Source organism: Balaenoptera borealis, assembly GCF_965194805.1.
Source record: "Balaenoptera borealis genome assembly, chromosome: 2".
Lineage (NCBI taxonomy): Eukaryota > Metazoa > Chordata > Mammalia > Artiodactyla > Balaenopteridae > Balaenoptera > Balaenoptera borealis.
Genome location: NC_138867.1, coordinates 34,570,043 through 34,585,200, shown reverse-complemented (window position 1 = coordinate 34,585,200; position 15,158 = coordinate 34,570,043). Strand labels below are relative to the sequence as shown.

The following is a 15,158-nucleotide window of genomic DNA, read 5'->3' as shown; positions in this document are numbered from 1 at the left end:
AAATAACCCAAAGAAAGTTTAGTATTAGTTGTTTTTTTGTTGTTTGTTTGTTTTTTTATACTGCAGGTTCTTATTAGTCATCAGTTTTATACACATCAGTGTATACATGTCGATCCCAATTGGCAGGCGGATTCTTAACCACTGCGCCACCAAGGAAGTCCAGGAGGCTTCGATGTTAGTACAACCTAATTTGAACTCAAAGGGATGTGCCATTTCAGTTAAAAGGATCCTGAGGGGAGGACTGTGAAACTCCTGAGTAATTACTTGCTAAAGGGCTTTGAGATTCTTCATTTTAAGGACGTAGCAATTCTTCATTGCAGGCACAACGCTGCCAGATTTGAAAAGCAAGAGTAGTGGATTCAGGGACGGTCCACAGAAGTCGTGCAATAATACCACCAAACACCTACCCAGCTTGTACCACAGGCAGACACTCTTTTGAGAGTGTAACAATAAACCTTTGAATTTCATATTAACTCTATGAGGTGGGCTGCTACTACCACCAGCATTTTATAGCAGAGGACACTGAGGCAAAAAGAACTTGAGTCACTGTCCAAAGTCATGCAGCTAGTGGCCAAAGTGGAATCCCAACCCAGGCTCCAGCGTCCTTGCGCTTAACCTCAAGTTAACCGCTTATCCACTTCACTGCCTCCAGAAACTGGTTCCATTGCCTCTAGGCTGACACACCTTAAATTCGCCCAGATTGTATTCTCCCCACAGTACATCTCTCCTCTTATGCTTCCTATAACCAATATACTTACCATAAGATTGAATGAAAAAACATTTCTCATCCATTTTTCATTAGGCAAGTTGATCTTCCTTTGACCTTTCCAGAGCTCATTTTCAGGATGAAATAAGCATCACTACAAAGTTTGAATTTTCTAGTTGTTACAAATGCAGCACACCAACTTAACCTCAGGCTCAGTTCATTCTAATTCAGGCATTCCTCATCAGCATGTTAGTGTTTTTAATGCAAGCCTCAGACTGCTCACAGTGAAAGATGAGCTGTGCGTAATGTTCTCCCGATTTCTACTACATTGTAAATAGCAAACTCTCCTGCATCTGCCCACAGTTAGGCCAGGTGCATGGCTCGCGGTCAATGAGGAAAGCTGTTCACACAAGCACATTTTATAACAGTAACACTGTTGTACAGTTTCATCAAAATCTAACATCTGATGGTATCATGCTCTTCATGAACTGGATCGAAGCTATGGATTGATGACACATGGTTTATTTTACACAGTGCTTTCTTATTCTCTCCTCCTCATTTCTTCAGTGGTGGTGACTTTCTTCGTCTCCTAATTTGACAAACACAAACCCTAGACCTATAGATATTGGAAACTGACAAGGTGAACTCAAAGCAGGGAGACACCTTGCAGTCCTTCAACAATTCATACAAAACCTCAAGACAAAGAAAAACTCAAGTCAGTAGAGAGGGAAAAAATGAAGGAGGTGATGCTGCATCAGAAACAGGATGAAGTTCCTGACTTAAGTCATCTATAGTTATTGACTGGCCCCATCCCTAGAGAAGATGGATTAGTAAAACGTGTCTAGAGAAGACCCATGTGCCTCTGAAACAGGGTCAACATTTTGCTTACACTACACTCAGGTGCAGAAAGAAAAATGTATCCACATTCTTTTTTTTCTTCCTTTCTTTTTCTTTTCCCTCCCTCTCTCCTTCCCTCCTACCCTCCTTCCCTCCTTCCCTCCATCCCCCCCTCTCTCTCTCTTCCTTTCTTTCCTTCCTTCCTTCTTTCTTTCTTCCTATGAATCTGATCTTTCTTACAAGTCTCCACTCTGCTGGATGCAAAATCCGGTCCTGGAACCTCAATGCAGTCATTAGGACCTTCCTCTCTAGGTGACACCATCTCTTTCACATATGTGCCCAATGTTTTCGATTTCTTCCCCTTCCTCCTGCTTTTCTCCACGATGATGTTTAGTTTTATGGGAGATGTGGAGGGGAGTGTTGAGAAGGGGGTTAGACCCTCAGTCAGGTCCTTATACCAGCCTCTTGTTCTTCCGGTATTTACAGCATCTATCTCGTCTACCTGGGCACTACCATCTTGGTATCTGTAGCCAATGCTTTTGGCTGAAGAATGTAGCATCTGTTCCTCTCCATGAAGTTGGAGGATCTACAGAGCCTGGTGGTCCTCCCTGCTGCCTGGGCCCCCCAACGTGGCCCTCACTAACACTAGACTCCTGAGTTGTGACTGTAAGTGCCTTTCCATCCCTGCCCTCTCTTCCAGAGCCACTTTGTCTTTGACATAGCAAGACTGCCAGCTCCCTCCCCACCCCTCCTCAGGACAGAGGGGAACAAATATCCTCTGTGACACATGACAGACAAAGAAACCTAGGAAGCCAAATCAATCCCTCCTTCCCTGCCCAAACACGCAGCACAAACACTTCTATTTTGATCTAGCTTTTTCCCCCAAACTGGGAAAGTCTGGAAGTTGTTCTCCCAGAGTTCCAGATGGCAAGGACAGAAACATCTGTCTTTGACATCAACCTACTTAACATGCTGACCCCATTCTGGAATTTGGCCTGAAAAAGTGACTTAGGACACACAGCTCCAAGCCTGCCTCTGCCATCTCTAGCCCTCTCCCTCTTCCAGTCTCTGAGCCTGAGAAGCAGCATTCTCTGTATTGTAACCTGTGCTGTCCCCACTGCTTTGAGATTCACAGGTGATCGATTGCTCCTTTATTTCACCATCTTCCCTGGGCATTAAGCCACAGGGTTCAGCCCTGAAATTGCAAAGTATCAAGAAAACATAATTTTAAAAGAGAAAATTACAGAGAATTTAATATTTGTGAAGCATCATCCCCTATTATATTTAGCTGGGTTTACATATCGTTAACTAATAAGTCTGTATATATTTTGGTCCTCAAATGCTAGTTTCTTTCTGTCAAAGTCCCAAGTTCCAGAAGCCAAATATACCTGAACCAAGTGAAATCAACCAATCATTCAGTAACTATAAAATAAGTATGAAGTAACTGCTTAACATTTCATATACTGTCAGAATATTAATGCAATAAAAGATAAAGATGATTTTGAGATATAGAAACAGAAAAACAAGGCAGGTGGTGACTCATTAACGAAATAAGGAATATAAAAAGAGCTTCCTTGACAGGGACAGGGAAAGAATTACGCATCTGATTTTAGACATGGCAAGTTCAACTTATCATGGACAAATTAAAATCCACCTGGAGATTTCTTAGAAGTATTTGAAGATTGTTAAGCTGGAAAGTAACACAATATGCTTTACATTTTTGAAAATTATTGCTTCTAGATATCTATATTTTCAAAACAAGAACTCAGAAGATTTTGGTAAAGGAACTTCAACAGACCACCCTTTGAGACTTCTGGTTCTAAATGATAGGTTTACTCTTAAAGTGTAGGTAAGAAAAGTAGGTAGAGATTGAGAAGTGAAGAAGGCAGAGGACAGACTCCCCTGGGGAATAGTACAATTTGCATGATGGACAAGGGAGAGGAGCTAACAATTGAGAAGCAGAAGAACAGGAAATGCTGTATCACAAAAGCCAAAGGAACAGAGAATTTTAAAGCATAAGAGCAGCCAGTAGGGTCAAATGCCTCTATGAGACAAAGATAGGGCCAAAAAATGTACCTCAAATTTAGCAGTAAGGAGGTCTTCAATGGAATAAAAGGCAGGCTGCAATAAGTTGAAGGTAAAGGAAGAACCATGTAGTAAAGGAAGAAAATTGATACAGACTGCAAAAGTTTGGCTTGCAAGGGTGTTAGCAATGAGAAAAAAATCAAAGAATTCAGTAGAACTCTATAAAGATAAAAGAGACTTGAGCATATTCACAAGGCTGAGGAGAAGAAATTGATCAAAATGAAGAAATGGAGGATATAAGGGACAGGACAGCTAATACAGAAGAATCCTGGCAAGTCAAGAGATAACTATAGAGCACCAGATTTTCCTAAATAAAAGCAAGCCTCCCCTTCCTCTGAGATTTGATTGAGATGCATGGAAGTTGACATGACAGGCACCCACTGGAAGACAAAGTGTTTCTGAATTTCTCGGTAGAGCAAGAGGTGAAGCAGCCTTTAAGAGAAATGGGGAAAGAATCTGTCCAAAGTCCAATGAGTAAACAAAGATGAGTGTCCAGCTCGATTTAGGCAAAGCAGCAGAAAACTGAACTGACAGGACTGATCCCAGGATGAGAGTTCGTAGACGATGGTCCAAGGGATGGAAGAGGTGTGAGGGGGTTGAGCTTGTGAGAAGGGTCCATTAATGGGCAAGGAATGCACACAGAGGAGGAAAGGAAAAGAGGCCAGCAAGAGGGTGTTAATCTGGGGGAAAATGGAGAAATCAAGGAGCTGGATGTCTCAGTAAAGCCAAAGAAAGGGGATGTTGAGAGTATTATGAGAGTGAGGTAGCTGGAAGAATTGGAAATTGTGGTCAGAGAAGAGATCATTGACATTCTCAAGGTAAAGCCATGACAAGTGTTGGGATGAAGCTGAGTATGGCAGTGGGCTGAATGGAATTAAGACAAATATTGATAGAACTGATGAAATCAAGGCAGTGAGTATGGTGCCTTTAAGAATAACTAAAGTAAAGGCTGGGGTGTGAGTGGAGAGGGAGATTCTAACGTGATGTCAAAGCCTTCCGTGAAGGTAGGAGGTCAAGAGTGCTGGTAAACAGAAAGATAGGAGGTGACAGAACCAGACTTTGTGAACTTCAAAAGAGAAAGTGACTGTGTGGAATCTTCCCTTAAAATGAAGTGCTGTAATGCAATCAAGTGGTTCCCAAGTAGTTCCATGTGATTGTAAACAGATCTGAGCCACAGGAATCCTCGTTACTGTAAAGGGATAGCCAGACTTAACATCACTCCATTGAGCTTCACAATAGCCCCAAAACCACTCGATAGAGAAATTCTTTCCCTTTTCTTGTAAAAGAGCTCAGCTGAGAATATTGTAATGAACAGGCACAGAACCAGCAGTGAAGAGAGCTGGAATCTGACGCTGCCCCTGACTGTGTGACCTTGGATGTGTCACTTACCTGTCCTGGACATCACTTTCCCCACCTGTATTCATTCATTCATCTATTAATGCATATAACTTGCAATATCTATTGGAGCTTAATATGTGCTAGGCACAATCCTAGATGTTAAGGACCTAGCAGCAAGGAAAACACACCTAAAACCAAGGGGTCTACAGTTGACAGTCATCTCCAAGTTCTCCCTGTTCAATGATTCTAATTATCTACAGCAAGTGCATGGGTTGTAAGTAAAAGCACAACAAGTTCATAGCATTGTAAGACACATGGATCTTTTGGGACTCAGCTAGAAGCCTATATGGAATGAGACAACTGTTCCCAACTTGAAATCTCTGGACCCTAAAAGGGATTCCATGAAATTACTAATAATAAACTTTCAAAACACTGATTCTACCACTTTAAAAGAGCCAAATGGAAATTTTGCTCAATGCATTCATTTATATCACCTCAGTAAAAATTCAGGGTTTCTGCCTGATGGGCACACATTCTAATGTCCATGTGTGCATGCCTCTGCCTTAAAAATAGGGAAAAGTATTATTATTGTGCGATAAATATAATTTAAGCTCGCAAACTTCCCAAGCAAATTGAAACCAGTGAGAATTTTAATTTTTTTTTAATTTTAAAAGGCCCCTGAGTGGTGAAAACTTTAAGAACCCTCAACAGACTGGGAAACCCTAGAATTAGAGTTTGAAGACATGGTTTATTCAAATCCCACCTCTGCCATTTCTTTACATGTCACCTTGGCTGTTGTTTCTCTGAGCTTCATCTGTAAGACTAGACTGAAAGCTTACCTTTTATGGAGTTGAAAGGATTTAGTGAGGAATTTTATGGTTTCATGTTGTTTCACATTACATAATTAGAATAGTAACAACAGAACTGATGGACAAGCCTGAGATTCACCAAGTTCAAATTCCAGCTACTCACCACTGGGGGTGGGTGATGCTGGACAAATGATGTCATCTCAGTGCACCTCAGTTTCCTCAACTGTAAAATGGGTTATCTTGAGGATTACATGAGATTACGCATATATAACCTGGCATATTACAGAAATTCCATAAACATTTATTCATTCTGTTCTTTGGAAGCCATTAAGTATTACACAAATTAAAAATGTTATCATTTTCACTTCTGTAGTCTTCATTTCCCTGAGATAAACACAAATCTCATTTCAAAACATGTCCTATACATGATAGATGTTAAGGGCAAAAAAGAGTTAAAAGTGCTACAAAAATGTAAGACATACTATATTTTTATAATTATTATTATAGTATATTACTATTATACTTTACCGCTTCCATTACTTTGCTATGTTACATTTTGCCTGAACCATGGAGAAAAAAATAAATATAACTTCTACAGAGCAATTCAACATTGAAACCAGTCAGCTAATAAACCCCCCTATACTCCATTCCCCGCCTCCAGTGAGTCAGTCTCCAAGGAGAGAGGTGATTTTTCAATCTCCAGTCACATCTAATTGTGAAGTCAATTATCACGAAGTCTAATCAATTAGCATTAAGTCTAATTAGCATAAAGCATCATTGTACCCTGCCTGCTTCCAAGTCCTTCTTTCCATACATATCCTGGCAGGGTTCAGAGAGGCCATGTAGGAGAGGGGGTTCAGCATTCTTCCATTATATCTGACAGATTCCTACCGTATCTGGATACAGCCCACTTGTCATTTGCAAAGATTCCCAAGAAGTGTCTTGTGGCATAGATTTATTCATCAATGTAGTTAGAAGTGTCGCCGCACACATTCGAATCACCTTATTACTTGGCAACTCTGCATGACCTACATGTCGCCCATGAAAATTGTCTACACAGCAGACTCAGGAACTGATGAAATTAGTCCCATTAGAGAGCTCTAGCCCTGCATAAAAAAAGAAAAAGAAAAGAGCGGGCAAGAAAGGGTGATAAGACTAGGTAATTTTACTCCAGGTAAGACCATGGAAAAGATCAAAAGGTAGGCAGTACTGGAAAAACTAGCTCTATATCTGTTATCTCCTCAACCCTACCCTCTGTGTTGCTGTGCTAATGGTTGAAAATTGCCTGTTTTTGCTTAATGAATACTTATGAAGTCCCCTTAAGTGTCAGCAAATTTTTAAAAACCAATAACAGACCGCATTTCATGTGTTTTTTCTCGAGGTAGTCATTTGAATTCTCGACCCTGACCACACATTCAAATGACCCAGCAAGCTTTAAAAAATACTGACGCAGGGCCCCATCCCAGATCAATAATTAGTATCAGGTGGGAGTGGGCAGGCACCAGTGTTTTTTCACAGGTCCCCAAGTCACTCTATTGTGCAACCAGTGTTTTAAAAGCCGCTGTGATGTCCCCATTCTCTGGTAATTCCAAAATATCCTGCCCTTTCCACAAGTCCTGAAGAACATAAAAGTGAGGGGGAAAAAATTCTTTCCGGTGGGTTAGAGCAAGTTATTCCATCTCAGATTCTATCTTGCTGACAGGTGTGTTTCTGAGATAAAGAGACCATATCCTTCTGGAAGATATTGGAAAAGCCTTAGGGAGGGTACCTGGATTCTTCAAAATGACCCACTATACCTGTTAAAGAAAGCCAGGTTTGTAAATGCATTTTACACTTTGCCCGTGTGGAAATCACCCACACAGCTCTCCCTCAGATTGGAACATCTACGTCTGTGTCTCCATTTCTGGTCAGTGCAATTCTTTTACTAATTTTGAGTCTCTGCCTCTATGGGAATCATCCACAGACCTTTTTTTCCCCAAATTACACAGTCCCTTATCATCCCTTCCAGAGTCTCCCAAAATGAAAACCACTGGAGTTTTCTGTTTGCTTGTTTTTTTTTTCAACACAGCACTGCTGCTAATCTCAGCCGTTTAGCATTCACAGGCCCCTTGCCTGAATATACAATTGTTAAGTATATTCTTGGCCAAAACAGTAAGCCCAAATTATGAAATGACTCTCCTCTGATTGGACTTTGGCACCCAGGAAGCCCAATCTGACAAAAGTCCTAAGCAAAAACAAACAATAATTGTTCCCCAGTCCTTTGCAAATAAATGTCTTCCAGGAACCATCTGGCCATTCCACTCGGAGCTGCCTAGCTAGAGCAGATGTCTACCAGCCGGAGGTTCGCCTTTGCAATCTGCATTTTAGAAATAAGTCTCCTGAGAGCGGGGCCCACTCGCAGGTGAGTCGCTTTTCCCTTTGTCTCTGGAATTTCCCTGTAGGCTTCGATATTTCAGAGTCTGCTTTAGTAGCAGAGCAACAAAGCAGGTAAAACATTTTCACGCACATCGAGACATAGAGCCCCAGAATTTAAACTTTGAAAAAGGGTGAGAAAAAGCCTGAGGGTGTCTTTCAGAGTCTTCTGAGGATACCTGCTGCTGTTTCCAGGGATTTCTTTTAAACAAGGTATTCAAGTGTGAAGGCTGAGATAGTCTTCAAATACTGGACTTAGGAAACAAAGTTGGTTTTTACTAGAGTATAATAAACCTGGGTATATCAGTATCTAAGGTCTAAGAAGTTTAAATTTAAGGCAATAAATCTTTCCCTCACTCTGCCTCAGTGTCTAACACTCTTAACTATTGGCTACATCCTCCTTTTGCCCCACATCAGGCAAAGGTTAAGCATTTTGCTTCTCCTCCGTGACATCCCAAGTTGTATCCAGAGGCACACATTTTGTCCTTAGGTTTAGGGTGGTATTTTCTTCCATTCGAGAAGAATCACCATGGTGCAGACCTGTCGGCCAGGCTTCCAGGAAAGACGCTTTCTCTTCTTATGCTTTGATCCTAATTGGGAACATGAAGCCCACACCAAGCCCATCCAGGAAATAAACCAACCAGACAAGATGTGCTCACTGACTGTCTACATTGTACCCAGAGTGGCTGGAGAACACACAGTCCTGTGTCAACTGATACAGCATGATCTCATCCGGTGATGGCATTAAAATATTCCGGGCTTTGACAATATAGCTGGGGGAAATTATCTACCCAAACACTGTCCCTCTGCCTGATGTGACTGTGACCTGTATCCAGTTTCCCTTTGGTTATTTGACTCTCGGTTTCACCAAATTCTGTTTTGGACGCTCGCTAATGTCCATGTCAAGCACATTTTTGCCAGCCTCCCGACTGCAGTGGAGGCTGCCATTCCGCCTGGACCCCACCAGGCACGTGGTTTGCTCACAGGGTTGCATCTTCTAGGAGAGGGCATACAGAGACGCTCTACGGACCAGCCCGGGCTTGGGTGAAGTGCTCCGCCAGGCTTTCCTTCATCCCATCACTTCCTCTTCCCACGTTATTTAAGAAACATTGTTCTATTCAGAAAATATTTGCATTTACTGGGCATCGGGTACAAAGGGGATTTGGGAAGGCAGTTACTGAAAGTCGCTTTAGCCCTCTTGTACTTACCCTGACCCTTTCTTAAGTTAAAAAAGTAATTTAAACAACCCACATTCCTGGATTGTGACTCCTGCTGACCAAAAAATGAGAGGCCATGAGGAAGGCTTCCGCTGCTTTGAAGTTTGGACCCCCTGGGTCCTGGCCACACTCATCTGTTTCAGGGAGGACCAGAAAGCCCCCTTGGCTGCCCCCCAGCTCTGAGCAGCTGCACCTCTGGCTGGGATTTGGTTGCAATCACTCTCACTGCCATGCCCTCGGGAGTTTGGTAGGGTTGCCCCGCTCCAAACACTCTGTGCTCTGCCCTTTGATACAGGGTTGAGGTCAAACAGAGTGTTTTGACCAGCCATGAAGCGAGACACACAGTTGAGCCAAAGAACTGAGGTTTGTAAATGATTTTAAGATACAGATTTGATCAGAATGAAGCATTCCTCTGGAACCAGCCTTCCCAAGCTCAGGTTGAGGTGCCAATACTTACTTACCAACTGTATAAATCTGGGCAACCTCTACGAACTGTTACTCAACATCTCTGTACCTTGGTTCCTTCATCTGTAAGATGGTGATCGTATTCATTTCCTAGTACCACAAACTGGGTATCTTCAAAGAACGGAAATTTATTGTCTCACAGTTCTGGAGGCTACAAGTCTGAAACCAAGGAGTCAGCAGGGCCATGCGTGCTCTGAAATTCTGGGGGGGATCCTTCCTAGTTTCTGGTGGTGGCCAGCAATCTTTCACATTCCTAGGCTTGCAGCTACATCGTTCTGATCTCTGCCTCTGTTATCACATGGCCATCCTCACATCCTCTTCTGTCTGTGCCTGTCTGGCTCCAGATTTCCCCTTTTCAGAAGGACACCAGTCATACTGGATTAGGGTCCATCGTAATGAGCTCATTTTAACTTGATGACCTCTGTAAAGACCCTCTTTCCAAATAAAGTCACATACTGAGGTACAAGGTATAGAACTTCAACATATCTTTTTGAGAGAACATAATTCAGCCCATAACAGTGACAACGATAGTCCCTACCTAATAAGGTTCTACGTGAACATTAAATCTTTATACATGTTATATACTTACAACATCTGTGCCTGGCACGCTGTAAGAACTCAATAAATGTGAAGTATTCCTTAAAATAATAACCTCGCTATTCCTTTTACTTTGATATGCTTTCTGGTTTAGGAGAGGAGGGGATGGAATTACAGCTAGCCTTCAGGGGAGAGCACATGGCCACAGACATTGTATCTTAAGCCATTGCTACAGTGAGCTATTGCAACTGCTGAACAATTGGGGATTTCCAACAATCACTTGTTTGCAAACACAAGCATGCCCATGAGACTAGGTCATGAGGGGACATCATCTCTTATGTCTCTCAAGGTAGAATAGAAATGTGAAAAAACAAAAACAAAAACAAACCCTGTACAAGTAGAATAACAGCTCATAATATAGGTTCCAGAGCCAGGCAGTTGGGTTTGAGTTTGAGGTCCACAATTTACTAGCTGTGTGACCCTAAGCAAATTCCTTAACTACTCTAAACCTGTTCCTAGAACCTGCACAATAGGAATAAAAATGTGACCTGCTGTGAAATCCCCGAGATAATAAATTCAATGTGCTTAGCACAGTGACAGGCAAGCTGTGAGTGTGCTGTGAGTATAGCTATCGTTAGTTTCTTCCTTTTCATTTGTAAATAACAAAATATTTACCTGGTTCAAGGGTCAAAAAATATAACAAGTATACATTGAGAAGTCTTGATTTCCCTACTCCTAGCTTTTCATGAGATTTGTGTTATATGTAAAGTACTTAGATCACTCCCCGTCTCCCACCTCACCCTTTCCCCACAGGGAATCACCTTTATTAATTTCCTGTGTCTTTCCAGTATGTCTTTATGTGGATTAAAGCATGGAGCTAACTATAATCTTACTCTTCCCCTTTCTTTCATAAAAGGTATCATATCATATATACTATCTTGTACTTTGCTTTTCCTCTTTTTACTTTGCAGTATATCCTTGAGACCTTTCTGTATCAGTAGAAAAGGAACTTCCTCCTTCTCCTCACAAATGATTAATTTTCCATTGTCTGGATATACAGTTCAGATAACCTCTTTTATTAACGAACATTTGGGTTGTTTCCAGTTTTGTATTATAAGCCATGTTGCAATGAATATCCTTATTCACACATCACTTTGCAAATGGATAATTGTACCTGAGGATTAATTCTGAGAAGTGATGTAACTGGATCAAAAGGTATCGGTTTCAAGCTTTTGCGGAAATTGCCCCACAGTCCCGTGGGTGGGTATTATTTTACACTTTCGCCAGCAGAGTGTAAAAGTGCTTGTTTCTCCAAAGCTTTGCCAGTGGGAGCTCTAGGCCAACAGCTTGATATTTGCCAATCTCATAGGTGAAAAATGGTAGCTTTGAATAGTTTTAATTTGCCTTTCTCTTAATCAGGTTACACATCTTGTCACATGTTTAAAGGCTATATGTATTTGGGGGGGGGGTGAACTACCCATATTCTTTGCCCATTTTCCTATTGAGTCTCTTGTCTTTCACTTAGAGATTTCTATGATGACTTAGTATATTAGTCCTTTTTCTCCGGTATGAATTACAAACGTCTTTCCCAGTTTGTCATTCATCTTTTGGCTGCATATGTGGGTGTTTATAGTTGTCATATTTATTTTATTCTTCATCTTTCTAATAGTTAAGGAATTCTAGACTGGGAGTTAGAAATCCAGAGAATAGCTGAGTAGGTCACCTCTGGAGAGAGAATGCCTGGGTTTGAATCCCAGCTCTGCCACCAAGTAGCTGCTGTGTAAACCCGAGAAAAATTACTCACCATTTCTGTGGCTTAGTTTCTCATCTTTCAAGAATGATAATACTAGTAGAAGACATCTCATAGCGCTGATGTAAAAAGTTAAATGAGATAATGAATATAAAAGTTTAGAAGAGATCCTGACATAAACTAAGCACTCAGAAATGCTAGAAATTATCATTCAATTTATTTTAATCAAACTTACAATCAGGAAAAATACCGAAACACTCATTAAAGTTGGGAAAAACTATTAAATTGAAAATGTCCAGGGAATTCCCTGGCGGTCCAATGGTCAGGACTCCATGCTTTCACTGCAGAGGGCACGGGGTTTGATCCCTGGTTGGGAAACTATAAGATCCCACAAGCCACACGGTGTGGCCAAAACAAAAAACAAAAAAAAAACCAGAATTGAAAATATCCAAAATGTCAGTTTTTTTTCTCCTTCTTTGGTTGTATCCATCTGTGTTTTTAACTTATATTTAACTTATATTTAATATAAGTTAACAGATATTTGTTTATGAATTATTATTGGCCAAGTATGGTCTTTTTTTATTCACCCATTTAATACAGGAAATATTTCTTGTTTGCAACGTGGGCTGGACATTGCTTCGGGAGCTGTTACAGAGCATGTTATTACCAAGGGTCTCTGCCCTCAGTGAGCTTACAGACTAGTGGGGAACATCAACAAGTAAATGGCAATTGCAATTCAACCAAGTTCTCTGAGTGAGGCCTGTGATGCTAAGGGCACCACGCTCCCCTGAGCCTGGCCACTCACTTGTGCACTGGCTTCATCTGCTCCAGCCTCATCAAGGACTTTGCTCTTTTAATTCTGCCCACTCCCCCACATTATCAGTATCTCCCTTTGTACCAAATCATTCCCATCAGCTTGCAAACATGTTGTAACATTTCCTTTAAATGTTGGCTCAGTCCTCAGACCTACTCAACACACCCACTCACTTCCAGCCTCATGGGGTGAAATATCGCTTATATTCTGACATCTCTCAAATTTATATCTATGACGCTGATCTCTTTCCTGAGCCCAGTGTCCAATTACTTAGTCAACATCTTTTCTTGAAAATGTAACAAGCATCCCGAACTTAACATGTCCAGAACATACCTATTGATTTCTCTGCCCATCCTCATGCAACCTGCACTACTACCCATCAAGTTACTCACGTAAAAACCTGAGAACGATACTTGATTCCTCTATTCGTGTCATTGCCACATGCAATGTAATTGCAGGTCCTGTTGGCCTTACCTCGAAAATATGTCCCAAATCTACCCACTTCTCCCTGTCTCCATTGTGACCATTTTAGCCCAAATCACTATCCTTTCTGCCCTGCATCCACTCTTGTCCACTCCCCAATAGTCAATTCTCCACCCAAAAACCAGGGAAAGCTTTGGAAAATGTAAATCTGAACGTTACTGTTGCTCTCATGTTCCTCTAAGGAGTCCCATCAAGCTCCGAATCAAATCCAACTTCCTCACTGCAGCCCACAAGACATGAGCTGCTCCTGCCTGTTCCTCCAGATGCACCTCACTCTCCTTTGTGGTCACTCTGCTCTATTTGCTGTGCCTCCAACATGCCACCTCAGGGCCTTTGCACTTACTGTTCCCTAGCTTACAACACTCTTCTCCCAGACCCTCGCATGGCTTCTCTCTGATTTCATTCAGGTACCTAATCAAACAGCACCTCCCTGTTCTGGTCATTTTTTACTGTGTAACAAATCATTACAAAACCGTAGCTTAAAATAAGACCAATTATTTCTTTGGTTCTTGAAGCCAGGGGTTGGCTGGGCTCAGTTGGGCGGTTGTCATGGGTCTCTCACATGGATGCAGGCAGACGGTGGCTGTGGCTGAGGTCATCGTGACAACTTCTTCACTCATGTCTGTCACCTGGGCTGGGAAGACCCAAATAGCTGGGGGACTAGAGCAATTGAGTCTCCCTAGGAATCTCTCGTGTGTGTGTGTGTGTGTGTGTGTGTGTGCACGTGTGTGCGTGCGCGTGTGTGCATATGTGTGTGGTGTGTGTGCGTGTGTGCACGCGTGTGCGGTGTGTGTGCGGTGTGTGCGTGTGTGGTGTGTGCGCATGTGTGCGTGTGTGCGGTGTGTGCGTGTGTGCGCAGTGTGCGTGTGTGGTGTGTGTGTGGTGTGTGTGCGGTGTGTGCGTGTGTGTGTGTGTGTGCATGTGGTGTGTGTGCGTGTGTGTGGTGTGCGTGTGGTGTGTGCGTGTGTGCATGTGTGGTGTGTGTGCGCGTGTGTGCTTGTGTGTGGTCTGTGTGGGTGGTGTGTGTGTGTGGTGTGTGTGTGGTGTGTGTGGTGTGTGTGCGTGCGTGTGTGTGTGGTGTGTGCGTGGTGTGTGTGTGTGGTGTGTGTGGTGTGTGCATGTGTGGGGTGTGCGGTGTGTGCGTGCGTGTGTGCGTGTGTGCGCGGTGTGTGCGTGTGTGGTGTGTGTGTGGTGTGTGTGTGGTGTGTGTGTGTGGTGTGTGTGGTGTGTGTGGTGTGTGTGGTGTGTGCGTGTGTGGGGTGTGCGGTGTGTGCGTGCGTGTGCGTGTGTGCGCGGTGTGTGCGCGGTGTGTGCGTGTGTGGTGTGTGTGTGGTGTGTGTGCGTTTGTGCATGTGTGCGGTGTGTGCATGTGTGGTGTGTGTGCGTGTGTGGTGTGTGTGCGTGTGTGCGTGTGTGGGTTGTGTGGTGTGTGTGGTGTGTGCGTGTGTAGCGTGTGCGGTGTGTGTGTGCGTGTGTGTGCGTGTGTGTGCATGTGTGGTGTGTGTGGGGTGTGTGCGTGTGTGCGGTGTGTGCGTGTGTGCGTGTGTGGTGTGTGTGTGTGCGTGTGTGTGTGGTGTGTTTGTGTGTGCGTGTGTGTGCGTGTGTGTGCATGTGGTGTGTGTGCGTGTGTGTGGTGTGCGCGTGTGTGTGATGTGTGTGTGTGGTGTGTGTGGTGTGTGTGCGTGTGTGCGTGTGTGGTGTGTGG

General features: G+C 42.9%; 1 protein-coding gene across 1 annotated transcript in view; it reads left to right on the top strand.

Annotated features, from left to right (window-relative positions):
• The first annotated feature begins 8,038 nt into the window (after positions 1–8,038).
• Positions 8,039–15,158, top strand: part of C9 (complement C9) — a 58,280-nt gene continuing 51,160 nt past the window's right edge. Inside the window, exon 1 of the mRNA XM_082382365.1 lies at positions 8,039–8,176. Within this exon, the coding sequence (XP_082238491.1) occupies positions 8,100–8,176 (77 nt within the window). The 5' untranslated portion in view covers positions 8,039–8,099. The remainder of the gene's footprint in view (positions 8,177–15,158) is intronic.